At 42.7% G+C, this 15,767-nt stretch overlaps 1 protein-coding gene across 1 annotated transcript in view; it reads right to left on the minus strand.

Moving 5' to 3' along the window:
* EPHX4 (epoxide hydrolase 4) overlaps positions 1–13,322 on the minus strand; it is a 59,112-nt gene extending 45,790 nt beyond the window's left edge. Inside the window, exon 1 of the mRNA XM_018565080.1 lies at positions 13,002–13,322. Within this exon, the coding sequence (XP_018420582.1) occupies positions 13,002–13,238 (237 nt within the window). The 5' untranslated portion in view covers positions 13,239–13,322. The remainder of the gene's footprint in view (positions 1–13,001) is intronic.
* Between the last annotated feature and the right edge of the window lie 2,445 nt (positions 13,323–15,767).

Genomic DNA, 15,767 nt, shown 5'->3' on the forward strand with positions numbered 1-15,767 from the left:
TCTTCCCGCCAGGCACTAGTGAGCTGCAAAGAACAGGTGGGGAGCCAATACTTGGAAATATCTGTATTGGGTGACTGTTTCCTCTTATTTTCTGTTTCAGGTTTTATAAAATGCAACATTATTATTTATTGTTAAACCACTACATTTTTTAACAACTCAAATTGCTAGTTATGTCTTTTAAAGTGTTTTTTTTAAAGTAATGAATCTGTCTTATCCTAATGATGGTTCTATATAATGTATGTGAATATGATAAAGAGATTAATTCATTCTTTTTACCATATTAAAATGTAGGTCAGATCCCAATTGTGATTCTGAAAGAGTGGGAAGTGGTAGATACCTCCAGGCTAAAGTGCTGTGCTTTGAAGTCGAAGTACAAGAGGGAGAAGTGTACATGTGACTTGCATACAAACTGCACTCTGAGAAGCTCTACAGTACAGCTTGAGCAGTGCTGAAAAAGTTTATAATTCCCTACATTTTATACTGTCATCATCTGAAATCTAGCAGTGATTATGCATTCCGAGATTAATTTTATACAGTATACTGCCTATACAGGGCGGTGCACTAGGGCACCCCTGGTGGTGATATCAAGTCATTGCATATTACAACCCCAATTCCAAAAAAGCTGGGATGCTGTGTAAAATCTACATAAAAACAGAATGCAATGATCTGCAAATCTCATAAACCCATATTTTATTCACAATAGAAAATAGAAAACATATCAAATATTTAAACTGAGAAAAAAATACCATTTGAAAAAAACATAAGGGAATTTTGAAAGTGATGGCAGCAACACATCTCAAAAAAGTTGTGACAGGGCAACAAAAAGCTGGTAAAGTAAGTGGTACTAACAAGGAAGACCTGGCAGAACATTTTACAACTTATTAGGTTAATTGGTAACAGGCCAGTAACATGATTGGGTATAAAAAGAGCATCTTAGAGAGTCACAGCGTCTCAGAAATAAAGATGGGCAGAGGTTCACCAACCTGTTAAAAGCTGCATCTAAAAATTGTCCAACAATTTCAGAATAATGTTCCTCAACATAAACTTGCACAGACTTTAAATATGTTATCATCTATAGTATATAATATCATCAAAAGATTTAGAGAATCTGGAGAAATCTTTGTGTGCAAGGGACAAGACTGAAACACAATATGGATGCCGTGATCTTTGGGACCTCAGGTGGCACTGCATTAAAAATAGGCATGGTGCGTTATCTTAATTATGCGGACCAGATGAGTGTGTTGCAGCAGTATCAGGCCCAAAGGTCCCTTGAAGTAGATGGTCATCGACTACTCCTGTTCGCTGATTACTCCGCTGAAGTGGCCAAGAAACGCAAAGCCTTCAATGAGGTCTGCTCAGCCCTTGTCCGAAGTCAAATCCGGTTCACATTGGCGTATCCGGCTACTCTATACTTTGATGATGCAGATGGTAAGCGTCTCTCCTTCCAGGACCCAATAGAAGCCGCGGAAGCGGTGAATCGACTGGAATTGTCATCTGGGTCTCCCTCCAAGCCTCCACCTGCACGCCCTGCTCGTTCACCTCGCTCACCCCGCAAACTCACCAGATCCTCAAAGAAAACGGGGGGCACACCCCACAAATATCGACAGCGCTGGCATGTAGGACATCCTGGGCCCCCTGAGACAGCCGGGCGCAAGTGTATCTAATGCACTGTTGTGTGAATATATGCCATAGATGCCTTATGTTGCTACATTTCTCTTGAATATTGTTCCAAACTGGGTGACGAGGGAAATGTGGTTTGTTTATTGATGTATAAACCCGCTGAATTATCTCTGCATCTCTGGGTATTGCTGAAGGCCTTGGTATTCCCTACTTTATAGTGTTATGGCGGACACAAGTGCGTGAGCGCCTTCCCCATTAATGCATGATGTAGGAAATACCAAAGTCAGTCAATTATAGTTGGTTATTACTGTTGTTTATAGTTAAGCCAAGTTGGGTCATACACTTCCGAGTTTTATCCATATGTGTATCGCACTGGGTTATCCCCACGTTGCCGTGGGAATCTTTCCTACTCGCAAGGAGCTCTGTCCTTATATTAACCTCCCCTGTGACTGGACGGCGACCGAGCGGGACTATGGGGACCTGAACGCATCTAGTGTCCGTGCAGCCTCTAGTAAGTTTATTGGTCAGCAAATTAGACGCCAGACACCTGCTATCACATGAAAGCAGTCTCATGGAACGTTAAAGGCCTACGCTCCTCCCAGAAACGTAACCAAGTTTTGCGTCAGCTCCGGAGACTGCACGCAGACATTGCTCTGCTGCAAGAGACGCACTTAAGGGAGGATGACTTCCATAGAATGCGGAAAACCTGGGTGGGGGAGGTATTTGGATCGCCCTCGGACAGTAGAAGAGCAGGGATGATAATCTTACTGCATAAAAATCTTCAGTACACTGTTCCTAGCGTAAAGAAGGATTTGCTAGGAAGGTTGCTGACTGTGACCCTGGACATGGGGACCTCCAAACTGACACTTACGAATGTATATCTCCAAAACTCACCCTCCAAGTTGGATTTCAGAACACTGACGCACTGGCTGTCACAGTGTCCTACGTCACTCCATCTGATAGGGGGGGACTTTAATTCCACAATGTCACTGTTGGAGGATCTCGGGGAACGCACCCAAAACAAGGGGACCTGAGTTCGCTAGGCAGTCATCCCTAGCCACTATGGCCTCGGCTTCGGCTCTTAACTTACACAATATATGGCGGATGGCCCACCCGGTGGACACCGACTTTACGCACTTTTCTCCAATACATGACTGCCTAGCGCGCTTGGACTATTTTTTCTGTACTCCTGAACTCTTGCCTAAGCGAGGGACTCGGAGATACATGATGTGGTGATCTCGGACCATGCTCCTATTACCTTGTCGATTGAAATTGTGCCGCATAAACCAAAGGTATCCCTATGGCGGTTCCCGGCATTCCTACATGCTTACGAGGACTTTCGCCACTCCCTGGTGACATCGTGGAGTGACTATGTCTCCTTTAATCAACAACATGAGGCCACTCCAGTCCTTTTCTGGGAAGCAGCTAAAGCGTATATGAGAGGGAGAATCATTTCATATACGTCGGCATATAAAAAGAATACCTTGCAGTCCTATCGACTGGCTAGTGCCCGTCTGAGGAACGCCAAGGTGTCCCTTAAGTCCAACGCCACCCCTCATAACAGGCAAGACTGGGAGTCGGCCAAACAACAATTTGATCTCTGGGCACAGAGACAGGACACAATTTACTCTGCCCACCTGGATCTCTCCATTCATAAATATGGCAAAAAGGCAGACAAATTGATGGCACGTCTTGTAGTCATATTATGTCCCTTAAACACCCCTCAGGGCAGATAGAACAGGACCCATTGCGCATAAATCAGATCTTAGAGGATTTCTATAGAACTCTGTATTCCGAGGATGAGCATGATGGGGTGGCAGCGGAACGCTTCCTCGAAACCATGGGTCTTCCGAACTTCTCACCAGACCAGCTCTCCTCGCTGAATGCTGATATTTCACGGGAGGAGATATTGTTGGTTATCAAACAAATAGGCAGGGGCAAAGCCACAGACAGATATTCGGCCGAGTTTTACAAACTATTGCACCTGGAGGTGACAGATTCCCTCCACTCATTATTTAACTCAGTATGGGAAGGAGGTCCGGTGGCCGGAAAAGAACTGCCATTCCTGGTGCAGCCAGCGCAGGTTGGCTTTGTCAAAGGACGCTCGGGTGTAACTAACATACGCAAGGTCTTGATGGCATTGGAGTTAGCGCGGAGGATTCGGCCATAATCACCCTGGATGCCGAAAAGGCGTTCGATAGTATCGACCTGCGCTGGCTGTTCCTGGTATTGACTAAGTTTGGGTTCCAGGGACGAATCGTGTCCTTCCTCAGACAGATGTACACCTCACTGATAGCGAGGGTTCTGACACAGGTGGCGTTGTCCGGACCCCTAAATTTTACGAAGGGCACACGTCAGGGATGCCCTCTGTCACCTCTGCTCTTCGACCTATCCTTTGAACCTTTGGCAGCACATATCCTAGGTTCCTCTGACCTCCATGGCATTAAGGTTGGGAAATCCGAATTGCGTATTGCTCTGTTTGCGGATGATATACTACTTTTCACATCCCAACCCAATGTGGATGTGGAGGCTGTTCGGTCAGTGTTTGCGCAGTTTAGGACATTTTCGGGTATCTGCATAAAGTTTACTAAGAGTGAGATTCTTCCCCTTTCAGGGGTGAGGATAGTGCAGGGAGATGGCCCTATGCATCTCAGAGTAGCCCCTACAGCTATTACTTATCTGGGTTTGAAAATTGGGAAAACGTCATCCTCTTTATACTATCTGAATTACCCCCCCTTAATTGACAGGATAATCAAAGAACTTGAAATGTGGGGGAGTCTCCCCCTCTCGCTCTTTGTGAGAATACACTTGATAAAAATGATTAGCTTCGCCAAACTCCTGTACCCAATGCAAAATCTTCCTCTTCTACTGAAGAGTGGGGATATTAAGCGACTTATAAGAGCGATGTCGCAGTTCATCTGGCAGTCTAAAAGGCCACGTATCTCTCACAGGAAGCTGTGGTTGGGGAAGAGCGAGGGGGGTGCTAACTTCCCGAATATTAAACTGTATAACATTGCTGGCTTGCTAAGACATGCACTGGATTGGCTGTCGGATAGCTCAGTGTACTCAAATACGGACCTGGAAGGGGAATTAGTTGCACCATGGGACTTAAAAGCGATTCTCCATTGTAGGATCCCCCGTCTGCCCCAAGGCCTTCGACAAAATGCTCTATACAGGGAAGGCACTGCAACTGTCTCCGTATATGTCGGTCCACAACCCATTTTTAGGTAACCCTATGTTCTCGCAAGGTATCGATTATGACCGACATCCATCTGCCCGAAATGTGGGTGTCCCAGACCCACATTACAACATTGCTTGTGGAGCTGTCCCTCTATATCCCGCTTCTGGAGCCAAACACTCATGTACATCAAATCCGTCATATCCTGGCAAACGGATCTGGATCCGGCCCTTTGTCTATTCGGTTTCCTGGCACCTTCTGGAGAGGGCCGGGGACCGCCACGGGGAAAGGGCATGGACTGGGCCCATTTATGCCTTCTGATGGTGAGACGATGTATAATGAGGCACTGGAACTCTCCACTAGCCCCAACGACAACAGAGATTACTACAGATCTTAAACTCCTGATGAGTAAGGACAAACTGGATGCAGAGCAGCATAAGGATACCCGTTTTACGTCTTTCTTATCGCGATGGAGGTATTTTATTAGTAGTAACTACTCTGTAGAGGACATCCACCAAGTCATCAAGCCCTTCCGCTACACTAAATGGTAATTGACCAATGCCTTGTCGAATGCCTTGGGGGTCCTGCAGTTAGGCCAAGACTGACGACCACTCTATGAGGCATATTTTGGAGTAATATGAGTACTGCTTGATTACACTGTATGAGTACCTGTTTAAAGCGGGAGTACTGTTAGTTTTGTGTAGAGTGCTCTATCTAAGATGCACACGTTCCTTGATGGATCGTTATGGATGGATTTAACCACTGCGTGGTATAGTTACTACTTTAAAGTGATGTCGTTTGTTTTAGAAATGTAAAAATTGCTGAAAATTTAATAAAACATTTTTGGAAAAAAACAAAAAACTAGGCATGATTCTGTGATGGACATCACTGCATGGGCTCAGGAATACTTCCAAAATCACTGCCTGTGAACACAGTTTGCCTTGCCATCCAAAAATGCAAGTTAAAGTTCTATCATGCAAAAGTAAGTAAAGTTCTATCATGCAAGGAAAAGTCTTATCTGAACATGATCCAGAAACACCACCATCTTCTCTGGGCCAAAGCTCATTTAATATGGTCTGTTGCAAAGTGGAAATCTGTTCTGTGGTCAAACTAATTGAAATTTTACATTATTTTTGGCAACCATGGGTTCCATGTCCTAGTGACTAAAAAGCAGAGGGACCTTCCAACGTGCTATCAGGGCCAGGTACTATACAGAAGAGAAGAAGCCAGTTGGTGCACTACAAGTACTGTGACTGTTCTCACAGAGTCATAGATTTCTCCTGGCTACTCTCTGTTCATTAATCTACTTTTTCGTTGCTCTCATAGGACCTCTTGCTATTGCTACTAGTGAAGATAATATCCTCTACTTTGTTTTGTTTTGGGTATCCTGCAACCCTAAACCTCTCTTCTGAGTTTATTACCAAGTAATACATTCTAAAAAGACCCTACGACTCAAGCCTGATCTGTTTTAGAAGGGTCTGTGTTGCTGGAGCTGAAGAAAAGGGCCGGTAAAAGGTAGGAGGACCCAAAATTACCAGCGGCTCCTTCGGGGGGTAATTGCTACAGTATGATAACAAGGAGGAAACACAGGCCACCTAACATGGCCTATTCCATAAGGTAAAGATAAATGAACTGACAGCTAAACAAATTGCTTGCAAGAGTTTACAGAGCAAAGTTCAGAAGCAAAGTGCTCTGTACCTCATGGGGTGGGTCAGGTTAAAGGGCATACAGGTGAAACTCGAATAATTAGAATATCGTGCAAAGTTCATTTATTTCACTAATGCAACTTAAAAGGTGAAACTAATATATGAGATAGACTCATTACATGCAAAGCAAGATAATTCAAGCCGTGATTTGTCATAATTGTGATGATTATGGCTTACAGCTCATGAAAACCCCAAGAACCCCAAATCCACAACCTCAAAAAAGTAGATTATTACATGCAATCAATAAAACAAGGATTGTACATAGAACAATATCGGACCTCTGAAAAGTACAAGCATGCATATGTACTCAGTACTTGGTTTGGGCCCCTTTTGCAGCACTTACTGCAATTACTTTTGCACGATATTCTAATTATTCGAGTTTCACCTGTATCTCCCTACTTTTAAACATGAAAAAGAGGAACACCTTTAAGCACAAAATATTAGGTCAAAAGACATGCCCCAGATCTTGCAGACCATGAAGGACTAAACCCAATTTTTCTAATTTTCAGTTTATATGTGCCTTATACTAGTGTTTGAAATTTAATAAATTCAATAACATTTTGGGCATTTGAATGGTATGTTTATTTGTCTGTACTGTATATACACAACTGAAAATAGGAAACAAAGAGGGACAGAGGGATTTATCTCCAAATGAGGGTCAGTTGAGGGCTTTGGGAGGGTATGGGGTCTGTTTGTGATGGATACTAGGTGAAGATGTTTTTCTGATTGTGTGATATGAGCTGATTGTTTTAGAGCTACTCACAGTGTGGAAGTAGTTTCGCTGTTAAAATGACTGAGACACTGAGCATGTCATAGGGCAGTAGAAGCTGGGTGCTGAGCATCCTTCAGCGTTAGAAGTGTGGCAGGGAGACATGTAAAGATTTCAATTACGTTACAACTGTTTAAAGATATTTTGCAATAATATACTGTACATTATTAGAAAACAAGAACCTGCAAAAGTGGGAGCTGTCACTTTATTATTTACTTTTAATAACAAATTCAGCCATAGTGAGAAGAAAGATCTCATACTCGTAAGGTTTTACCTATAGTAGTAAGATTTTATTAAATGGGCTGTTGTTGTTCTGCTCAAGAGTACAAGAAAACATTTTTATTATTTCATACCATTGTCTGATATCTCTGCCTGATACAAAGCCCTTTTATTTTCTACCCTACTACATTTAGTGTCAGCAAACCAGACAATCTTCTGTTGCCATGGAAATCCAAGCCAATGATGCATCCATTGCCATACATGGAGTAATCCCTATGGGAGTCATCAAAGCCAGCATGGCCAAGTTTGATATCTATAGAATCTCACTGGGCAGAAAAGCTGAGAAATACCACCAGACTGTACAGAATTTCTCAATCATTCCAAGTAATTTGGCTCTACGGCCATAAGAGCGAGATATGCCCAGCATGATTTGGCATATGACTGCAAACATATTCACCCGAAGATAATATAGCGCTGATCTTGGAGAGGATGTATGGTGACGCCACACGAGATGGAGAATGTGAGAAAGTATTGTTGAGGCTACCTTGTGATACTTGTTTTAAAGCAGCCATGTTGTGTGTCTTAGTTGGCATGAATTATAGGTTTCTTTTAAGTCATCTGTTGCTCTTACAAAATATGTGAAAAGCGCAAGAAATTAAAACTTTTTCATATCTGATACAGCCTAATTGTTACTGACCTATTACATATTTACTGTATTTATTAAGGTGGGCATGCAAATACACCAGGTGAAAATTAAAGGCACTGGTAAAATGCACTTTTCTGCTAAATCATCCCACCACAACTAATAATAGGGAAATGTTCCTCTCTCTAATACAAAATATGGGGCATTATTCCTCCTCCCACTAACCACTGGTGCTAGGTCATTTCTTTCTACCACTGACCACCAACATGCAGCGTTCTTTACTTCCACTGACCACCAACCCTGCGGCATCCTTTACTCCTACTGACCACCAACCCTGCTGTGTTGTTTACTTCCACTGACCACCAACTCTGCGGCATTCTTTACTCTCACTGACCACCAACTCTATGGTATTCTTTATTCCCACTGACCACCAACCCTGCGGCATTCTTTACTCCTACTGACCACCAACCCTGCTGTGTTGTTTGTTTCCACTGATCACCAACTCTGCGGCATTCTTTACTCTCACTGACCACCAACTCTATGGCATTCTTTATTCCCACTGACCACCAACTCTGTGGCATTCTTTACTCCCACTGACCACCAACCTGGCAGCGTTTTTTATTTCCACTGATCACCAACTCTGTGGCATTCTTTACTCCCGCTGACCACCAACCCTGCAGTGTTCTTTTTTCCCACTGATTCTGGGGCGTTGTTTACTCCCACTAACACCAAAAAAAATTCTAAACCCACTGGCCATAGTCTGGCCTCCCTGAAGGACAAAGAACTGGCCTATTGTTTATAAAGTTTGAGGACCCCTGCCATATTGTCTTTCAACCACCCCAGGCCAAGTTTTAAAAGCCTGAGGCCTGGAAATGTTTTGTTTACCTGTCAAAGATAAGGCTCCTATACAAAACTGGCTACTCGCATTGCCCAACCCCTGAAAGAGATGCCAATTTCAAGGCAAAACACATTCATGCAGCATTACACACAAAGATATCCCTGCCTTGGGACTAGTACTACTAACAGTCAGATAATGACAACCATCAGCACAGGAAGTATACCTTGCCTGTAATAGATCACATCCAGTGCGACAGATCACAGCCAGCGTGACAAAGTATCATAAGTTTTGTTCTGACGGGCTGCAGTCTGTGTGGTGGATCGCTTTTCAGAGAGCGGTGGAGAAGCGGCTGCTCTGCATTCAGAAGGCAATACTGCTGCCTCCTAAATGCAGTTTTTTTTTTATCCCAATGGAAATTTCTGTTGAAGTATGGGATTTTCTGTTAAAGTATCCCATTAATTTCCTGCCTGTCAAATGCAACATGCTGTATACTCTTTGCCATGCCGCGGCCCAAAGCATAGGTGTGGCAATATATAAGAGGGGCTGTAGTGCTGACATTGCATCGGGCAGCACAACTGTACATCAACCGCATGGTTTTACCGCTGCTCACACCTGTGTGAACAAGGCCTATCTGTTTCAAAATGCAACAATTAATAACAAACAATTCTAATACACATTCCATTAGTAAAATACACGTTTCCACACCTGGGCGTTTTATAGCGCGTTCCTACGCAATGTAAAACGCTCAACATGTGAAAACCAATAATTGCCTATGGGCATGGTTCCCACCTGGGCGTTTTACAGCGTCATGAATGAAGCTTGTATAAAAAGCTGCACCGCTGGCCCGCTTCTCCTCTGCCCCCTCTACCATTCATAAAGCTCATATTAAGATTATCCCGCAATGCATGGAGTTCTTTGAATAAGGGAAGAGCAGATGAATGACAGAATCTCCACTGTCCATTTGTAGAACTCATTCCATTGTGTTATAATAGTAATATTGTGAATGTTGGAGAGAGCAGGGGGGAGGCAGGCCAGTGGGAAAACCTTTCAGACTAGCTGCTCACAGACTACACTCACTGGAGGCTCTCACAGCGTCATTGAGCATAATATCCAGAGGCTGTGAAGGGGTGTAAAGTGAAGATTTTTACAAGGAGCAGCTACAGGTAAGAGGATACACACCATTACATATATCTAATGTATTTGGTGCTTAAGCTTGTAATTTCTGGCCCCCATCTCTAATCAGTACCGTAAGGGTCTGTATATCATATTGACTGATTGGAAGTATAAAGCCTACTGTATGGTGCCTAAAGTGGTGTATTAACCCAAAGCTACACTAATTTCGTTTTATGAGTATACTGCTTAACATCACTGTGCAACGGAAAGAATTATGCCCTTTTGCTAATGGCCCAGTGGCTCTTTATCTTTAAAGGCCAAGATAGAAGTTCACAACCTCATCTGCAACCCAGTAGATGAAAATAAGACACTCTAATGCCAGTGGGCAATATAGAAGGCTTTCTGCAATCTCATGGCTCAGCAGGGTTCCTCTGATGCCTGGTAGTAACATTCTCCCCCTGCTGGATTCTCCATGGCAATATTGTTGAGACTCTTATGGTCTTACTAAGCAGTCAGCCCTTAAATGCACAGTGGAACTCCTTTTTGTTCTTGCCTCAACTGGAGGTTCTTCGGTGAACATTTGATACCATCATTGATATCATCAGTGTTGGCTCAGCATTGTATACTAGCCAAATTCAACTGGAAATTTGGTTCACATTACATGGAAATAAAGGTTTTCATCCATTTCCTTAAAAAAAGAAAGACCATAATGGGGAAATAAGGACTACAAGTTTGGGCTAAATTAATAGATTTAGTTAAGTGGTAATTTTAATCTCAGTTAAAATAAAAATCAATGTTTGGAACTGGTACTTGACCCCAATGGTACTAGAAAAATTACCTTACTTATTGCATTTAGATGCCATTAACTTTCCCTTATGTGGGACCTTTGCAAAGGAGCAGCAGTCTCTAATATACAGCTTAGAAGAATGTTCTAGATATCCTTAAATTAGACAATATGTGTCATAACATATAGCCTGCTCTTTCATTGCACAATTGCTCCTGTGACAGACATATATGAGGTGTAGCATTATACTTCAAAGGTATCTGCACTACACCACTCCTCATCCAAGCGTTTTTAATAGTGGAGCTATCTTCCTGAGCATGTTTGACTGGTTGACATTTCATGTCCAGAAATGGCAGTATGAAGCCCATCAGCTTTAAGCTCCACCCCTTTTGGGCACGCTACTTGTTATATAGTCACAATTTACTTATTAGAGGCGTTGTCACATAATGATTTCTCTTTTTAACAACACACACAAAAAAAAGTACGTAGTTCACTGAAACAATTAAATATATAACTGAGCATACCTAGAAAATTCAAAATTAAAGTGCAGATTACGATTTCCAATAATTTGGTCTACTACCCAAGGTACATTTCTATATTTGCAGCCAGATTAAAATGCCAGCTGTAACTCTCTTTGCCATATTTTATCTCTGCTCGGTAAAAGAATTACTCACACACTTTACGTATAGGCAGAATATGTAGCAATAAACTCTCTTTGGATTAGTGTTTTTACAGCACACACACTATTTGATAGCACAACAGATAACCTTGAAAAATGAGCTATATTTACTAAAAGCCACTATACAAAGCCATATCACGCCTTCTAATAATTTCTCTCAAGTGCTTAATCATTTCATGGGCTCTAGGTTCCACTTGTGATGCCAATTGAATGGATAATTACTATTAGGTGCACTAATTGCCTCAATGAAAAGGCTAGCTGCATGTTTACACTTAACTTGGCAGTAGGAATTGTTATTCTACTAACGTGGCATGGAACACACAGTGAAAGAAGGTGACCTGCAAAACTGCTACGTGCTCGGAGGACAGAAGGAAAATATCACACAGTACAAAGAGACGAAGAGAGACACGATGAAACATCAATAATTACATAAATGGCCCTTTTAAATGCGGGAAGGTCAGCAGTATGCGACCATCTAGTTAAGGGTTAACTCTTCAGAACTGCCGCAGGTGTGATTTGGGATAAAAACATATTTTTCGAGAAAACCATTCCTATCTTAAGCAGCAAGACACATCTACAAACAGTCATCCTGGAATAATCATTGCGGTACCCCATACAGATGATATGCAAAAATGCACATGGTCATTTGACAGCACGGTGAAAAGATGCTGGATGATCCCAACAGGGGGACTGAGCCATTGTTATGAGGTGGGAAGGAGTACCGAGCACAAAGTAACACACGGCCAATTCTCTCTGTGTATTGACTTTAGAGACACAAGCAGCATCTCTCAAACAATGATCTGCATCTACTACAGAGGGCGTGAATGACAAACATGCCAAAGCAGATTTCGGAATGACTGATGGGCCCATTATTAAAACAAGGCAATAGCTAATAGTCGGTCAATACAACATCGGGACCTAATTATGCAAAGTAGCGAATTATTTTATAAACAAGATGAAGCCTTGCTTTGAAGGGTTTCCTTTTTATATTCTAAAATCAAATGATAGTAATTGGCAAGAAGTATTAAATACAAATGATATTTATATTGGATTCTATTAATAATTAATCCCCATTAGCTTAGCAGAAAATGCTTTAATAGATCAGTGCTATGTAGATTAATTACAGAGCTTTAACTATCTGTTATTGTCTGCTCTGCAGAATACACCATAATAATTGATACCGTGTCTTATAGTGGGTATCAGTGGCAGATAAGAAGCGAGAACACTGTAATACACACTAGATCTAGATCCAACTGTGTGCCTGCAGGATGCATCCAGCTTGCCTAGGGAAGTGACAATTAATTGCTGCCATGCTGAATCCAAGTTTGAAGTTACTCCAGTGTTTTCTAGGTATAAGGACAGGGGGTAAGTAGGAAAAAAAATCAGCATGTCAATAAAGGTCTGCTGGCAAAGAATTAGTGAAAGTTGGTTAGTCCAGGACAATGGCTTTACCTTGATCCGCACATAGCAGTGTGTGCCTAGGAAAGGGTCGTTCAGGCAGCTCGGGGTGACCTCTCTGGGGATCTTCTTAAAGGTCCTCCTCGGCCTGATTAAAATACTGCAGAAAAGTTTGATGAACGCAGTGCAAGCGCAGAGCAGACAATAGGAGTACACCAAGGTCCAGAAAGCTGCAGCACGCAGGCAGCCCGGCAGGCTGTCCACAAACAGCGCCATGCTGTGCCCAGGCATCCAGCTTAGAGAGGACACCCTCAAGTGGCAAAGAGAGCTGTGCGAGAAGTCATGGAAACAAGGGGAAGAAAAGAGAGAGGAGGAGGGGATGAGGGAGAGCGAGGGAGTGACTACAGCTCGGTGCTGAGACTGATGCTGCTGCCTCATAAAGGGAACAAATGAAAAGAAGAGGCAGCCTTGACTGCATGTGCTAATTCCAGCGTAACTCTTTTACATCGACATGACCTGAATGCACAAACATGTACCGTCTTGGTATATAAATAGCAAAAATTGATTTGATTTATTTTTCTTTTTTTTTTAAATCTGAATTGCGGGATAAGCAAATATTGTATAAATAAATAGCTCCAGTAGCTTATTTGAAAAGCAAAGGTGACATTAGGGGCCTAATTGAAAAAAACTATTATTCCACCTTCACATCGAAGTGTCACCTTCAAATCAAGATTTCCCCCCTCACATCAGAGTTACGCTTTGCATCAGTAGCACTTCACATCACATCAGTAGCCCCCCTTCACATCAGAAGCTCCCCTACACATCAGAAGCCACCCTTCACATCACAAGCCACTCTTTCATAACAGAGTTCCCCTTTTTCATCAAGAGCCCCCTTCACCTTAGTCTACATTGCCCCTTTACATCATAGTCCCACTACCACAACATGTTGAGGCACTCTTGAGAAGGCCAGGAGGCACCCTGGATGAGAAACTTTGGTATAAAGTATATAATATTGTTTTATGTTTTATTTTATACCCTAATTATAGGTGTGACATGAAACATGATCTGAAAGGTGAACTTAGCCTATGTTTGTTTGATCTGGATTTATTATTGAAAAAATGTTTGAGAGTTTACTTCTACTTTAAGCAGAAAAACCATACATGCTGAGCAATGTAGAGCTGTACTGTAGGAATCTGCTGCTGCACAGCCAGTCCCATGCCGCCATCTTCATTTCTGACATCAGGGTCATGGCTGTTTCTTCTGGGTCCTTGCAGCTGGTCCCCTTATGGAGCCCATGCATCACAGTTTGTCTTCAGGGGGCTGGCTGCAAGAACCAGATAAACACAGCCGTCCCCCTGATGATGCGTCATAGGGAACCCCAAGGCCACCTGCAATGCGTGAGGTGGGTATCCCAGGAGGCTCTCGGCCATGCATACATTATTATCACCTATTCATGAATCCAGGAAGGGTGCGGAGGCTTCCCTGAAATATGTATTTAAAGATTAATAAATAAAATATGGCAGATTGTTAGAGAGGAGGGGGGTTGGAGCGGAATGATATAATGTGGGTGGGGAGGGCGAAGATCCACTTTAAAGTAGGAGGAAAGGCTACATAATAAACCAACATCGTAAATACCATGTTTTCAAAGTTGTTCTATGTGGTCCGTTGCCTTCTGGTTTGGCTGGTGGGCATAAACTATCTACCCGCTGAAACCGGCTTAAGGCAATAGACACTGGTGGGTGATGTCACTGCCTTATGGAATTCTTCCCCATTGTCAGCTCTATGTGCTTGCTCACATACATAGGTTTGGCTGCTGTTATGTATGTAGAGGCTTCTGGGAAGTGCTTCAGACAAAATGCAAGAGCTTTAGCAGAGAAGGCATACCTCACCAATGGCTGAAACTCCAAATATTTTTATTTTTTCATTATAGTATTGTTGAACTAAACAAGCCCCTGCATTTTAGGGGTTCTAAGGCACCCTTTTCATCAGTGGTACATCTATACAAGCAATGTATATGTACAATTAATAACAGAACATATAGATGAGCATTATATGTCCGTGACAAGACAAGGTTAATTACCAACTCACATTTAATGACCTTGTGACCTATATTTGTACATTTATAGACATATGTTGTGTAACGGTATCAGCCAAATGAGTGGAGTGGATCTCTTGCTGGCACAGACTTCACACTGGCACTGCTGCTGCTGGCTTCGGTCAGGAGGTTCTGGTGGCTGTAGATAGGGCCATCCCACTGCATGGACAGCTTCTCCAAATGGACTGTAACAGAGTCCTCTCCAGTGACTGGGGCTTGGACAGATGCTGCATGCTCTTGTGCTCACTGCTGGTGGCCCGCACACCAGACTTAACAGGGGAGGACCTGACACCTGGGGACAGCTCACTTGCCCAGTCACTGATGTCCCATCAGGCGCGGTCTCTCTGAGCACAAGCTGGGAGGAGCACGCATTTATATCCCCCGGGCGTGTCCAGGAGCTCAGGGGAAGCTGGGAGCCCAGAGGATTGTGGGAAGTTAAGTTAAAGGGACCTGCACCTGAATATGCACCTCTATAGGTTGGACTCGATGGACTTGTCTTTTTTCAAACCGACTAACTATGTAACTATGAATAAAGGTGCACTCCTGTACACATATACATGTTAATTCTGTGTCTTACACCATTTTAGCATTTTGTTTTTTTAATTTCATTTATAATAAGACTAAAAACATTATAAGTATAATAATACTGTTAGACTGTTAGAAAAAGGTTGTTTATCTTAAAGTGGGACTCCACTTTTTTTTTCCTTCCAGTGTTTTCTTCAATT

The sequence above is a fragment of the Nanorana parkeri genome, unplaced genomic scaffold (genome assembly GCF_000935625.1).
Source record: "Nanorana parkeri isolate BGI_ZX_2015 unplaced genomic scaffold, ASM93562v1 scaffold811, whole genome shotgun sequence".
In the NCBI taxonomy this organism is placed as follows: Eukaryota; Metazoa; Chordata; class Amphibia; order Anura; family Dicroglossidae; genus Nanorana; species Nanorana parkeri.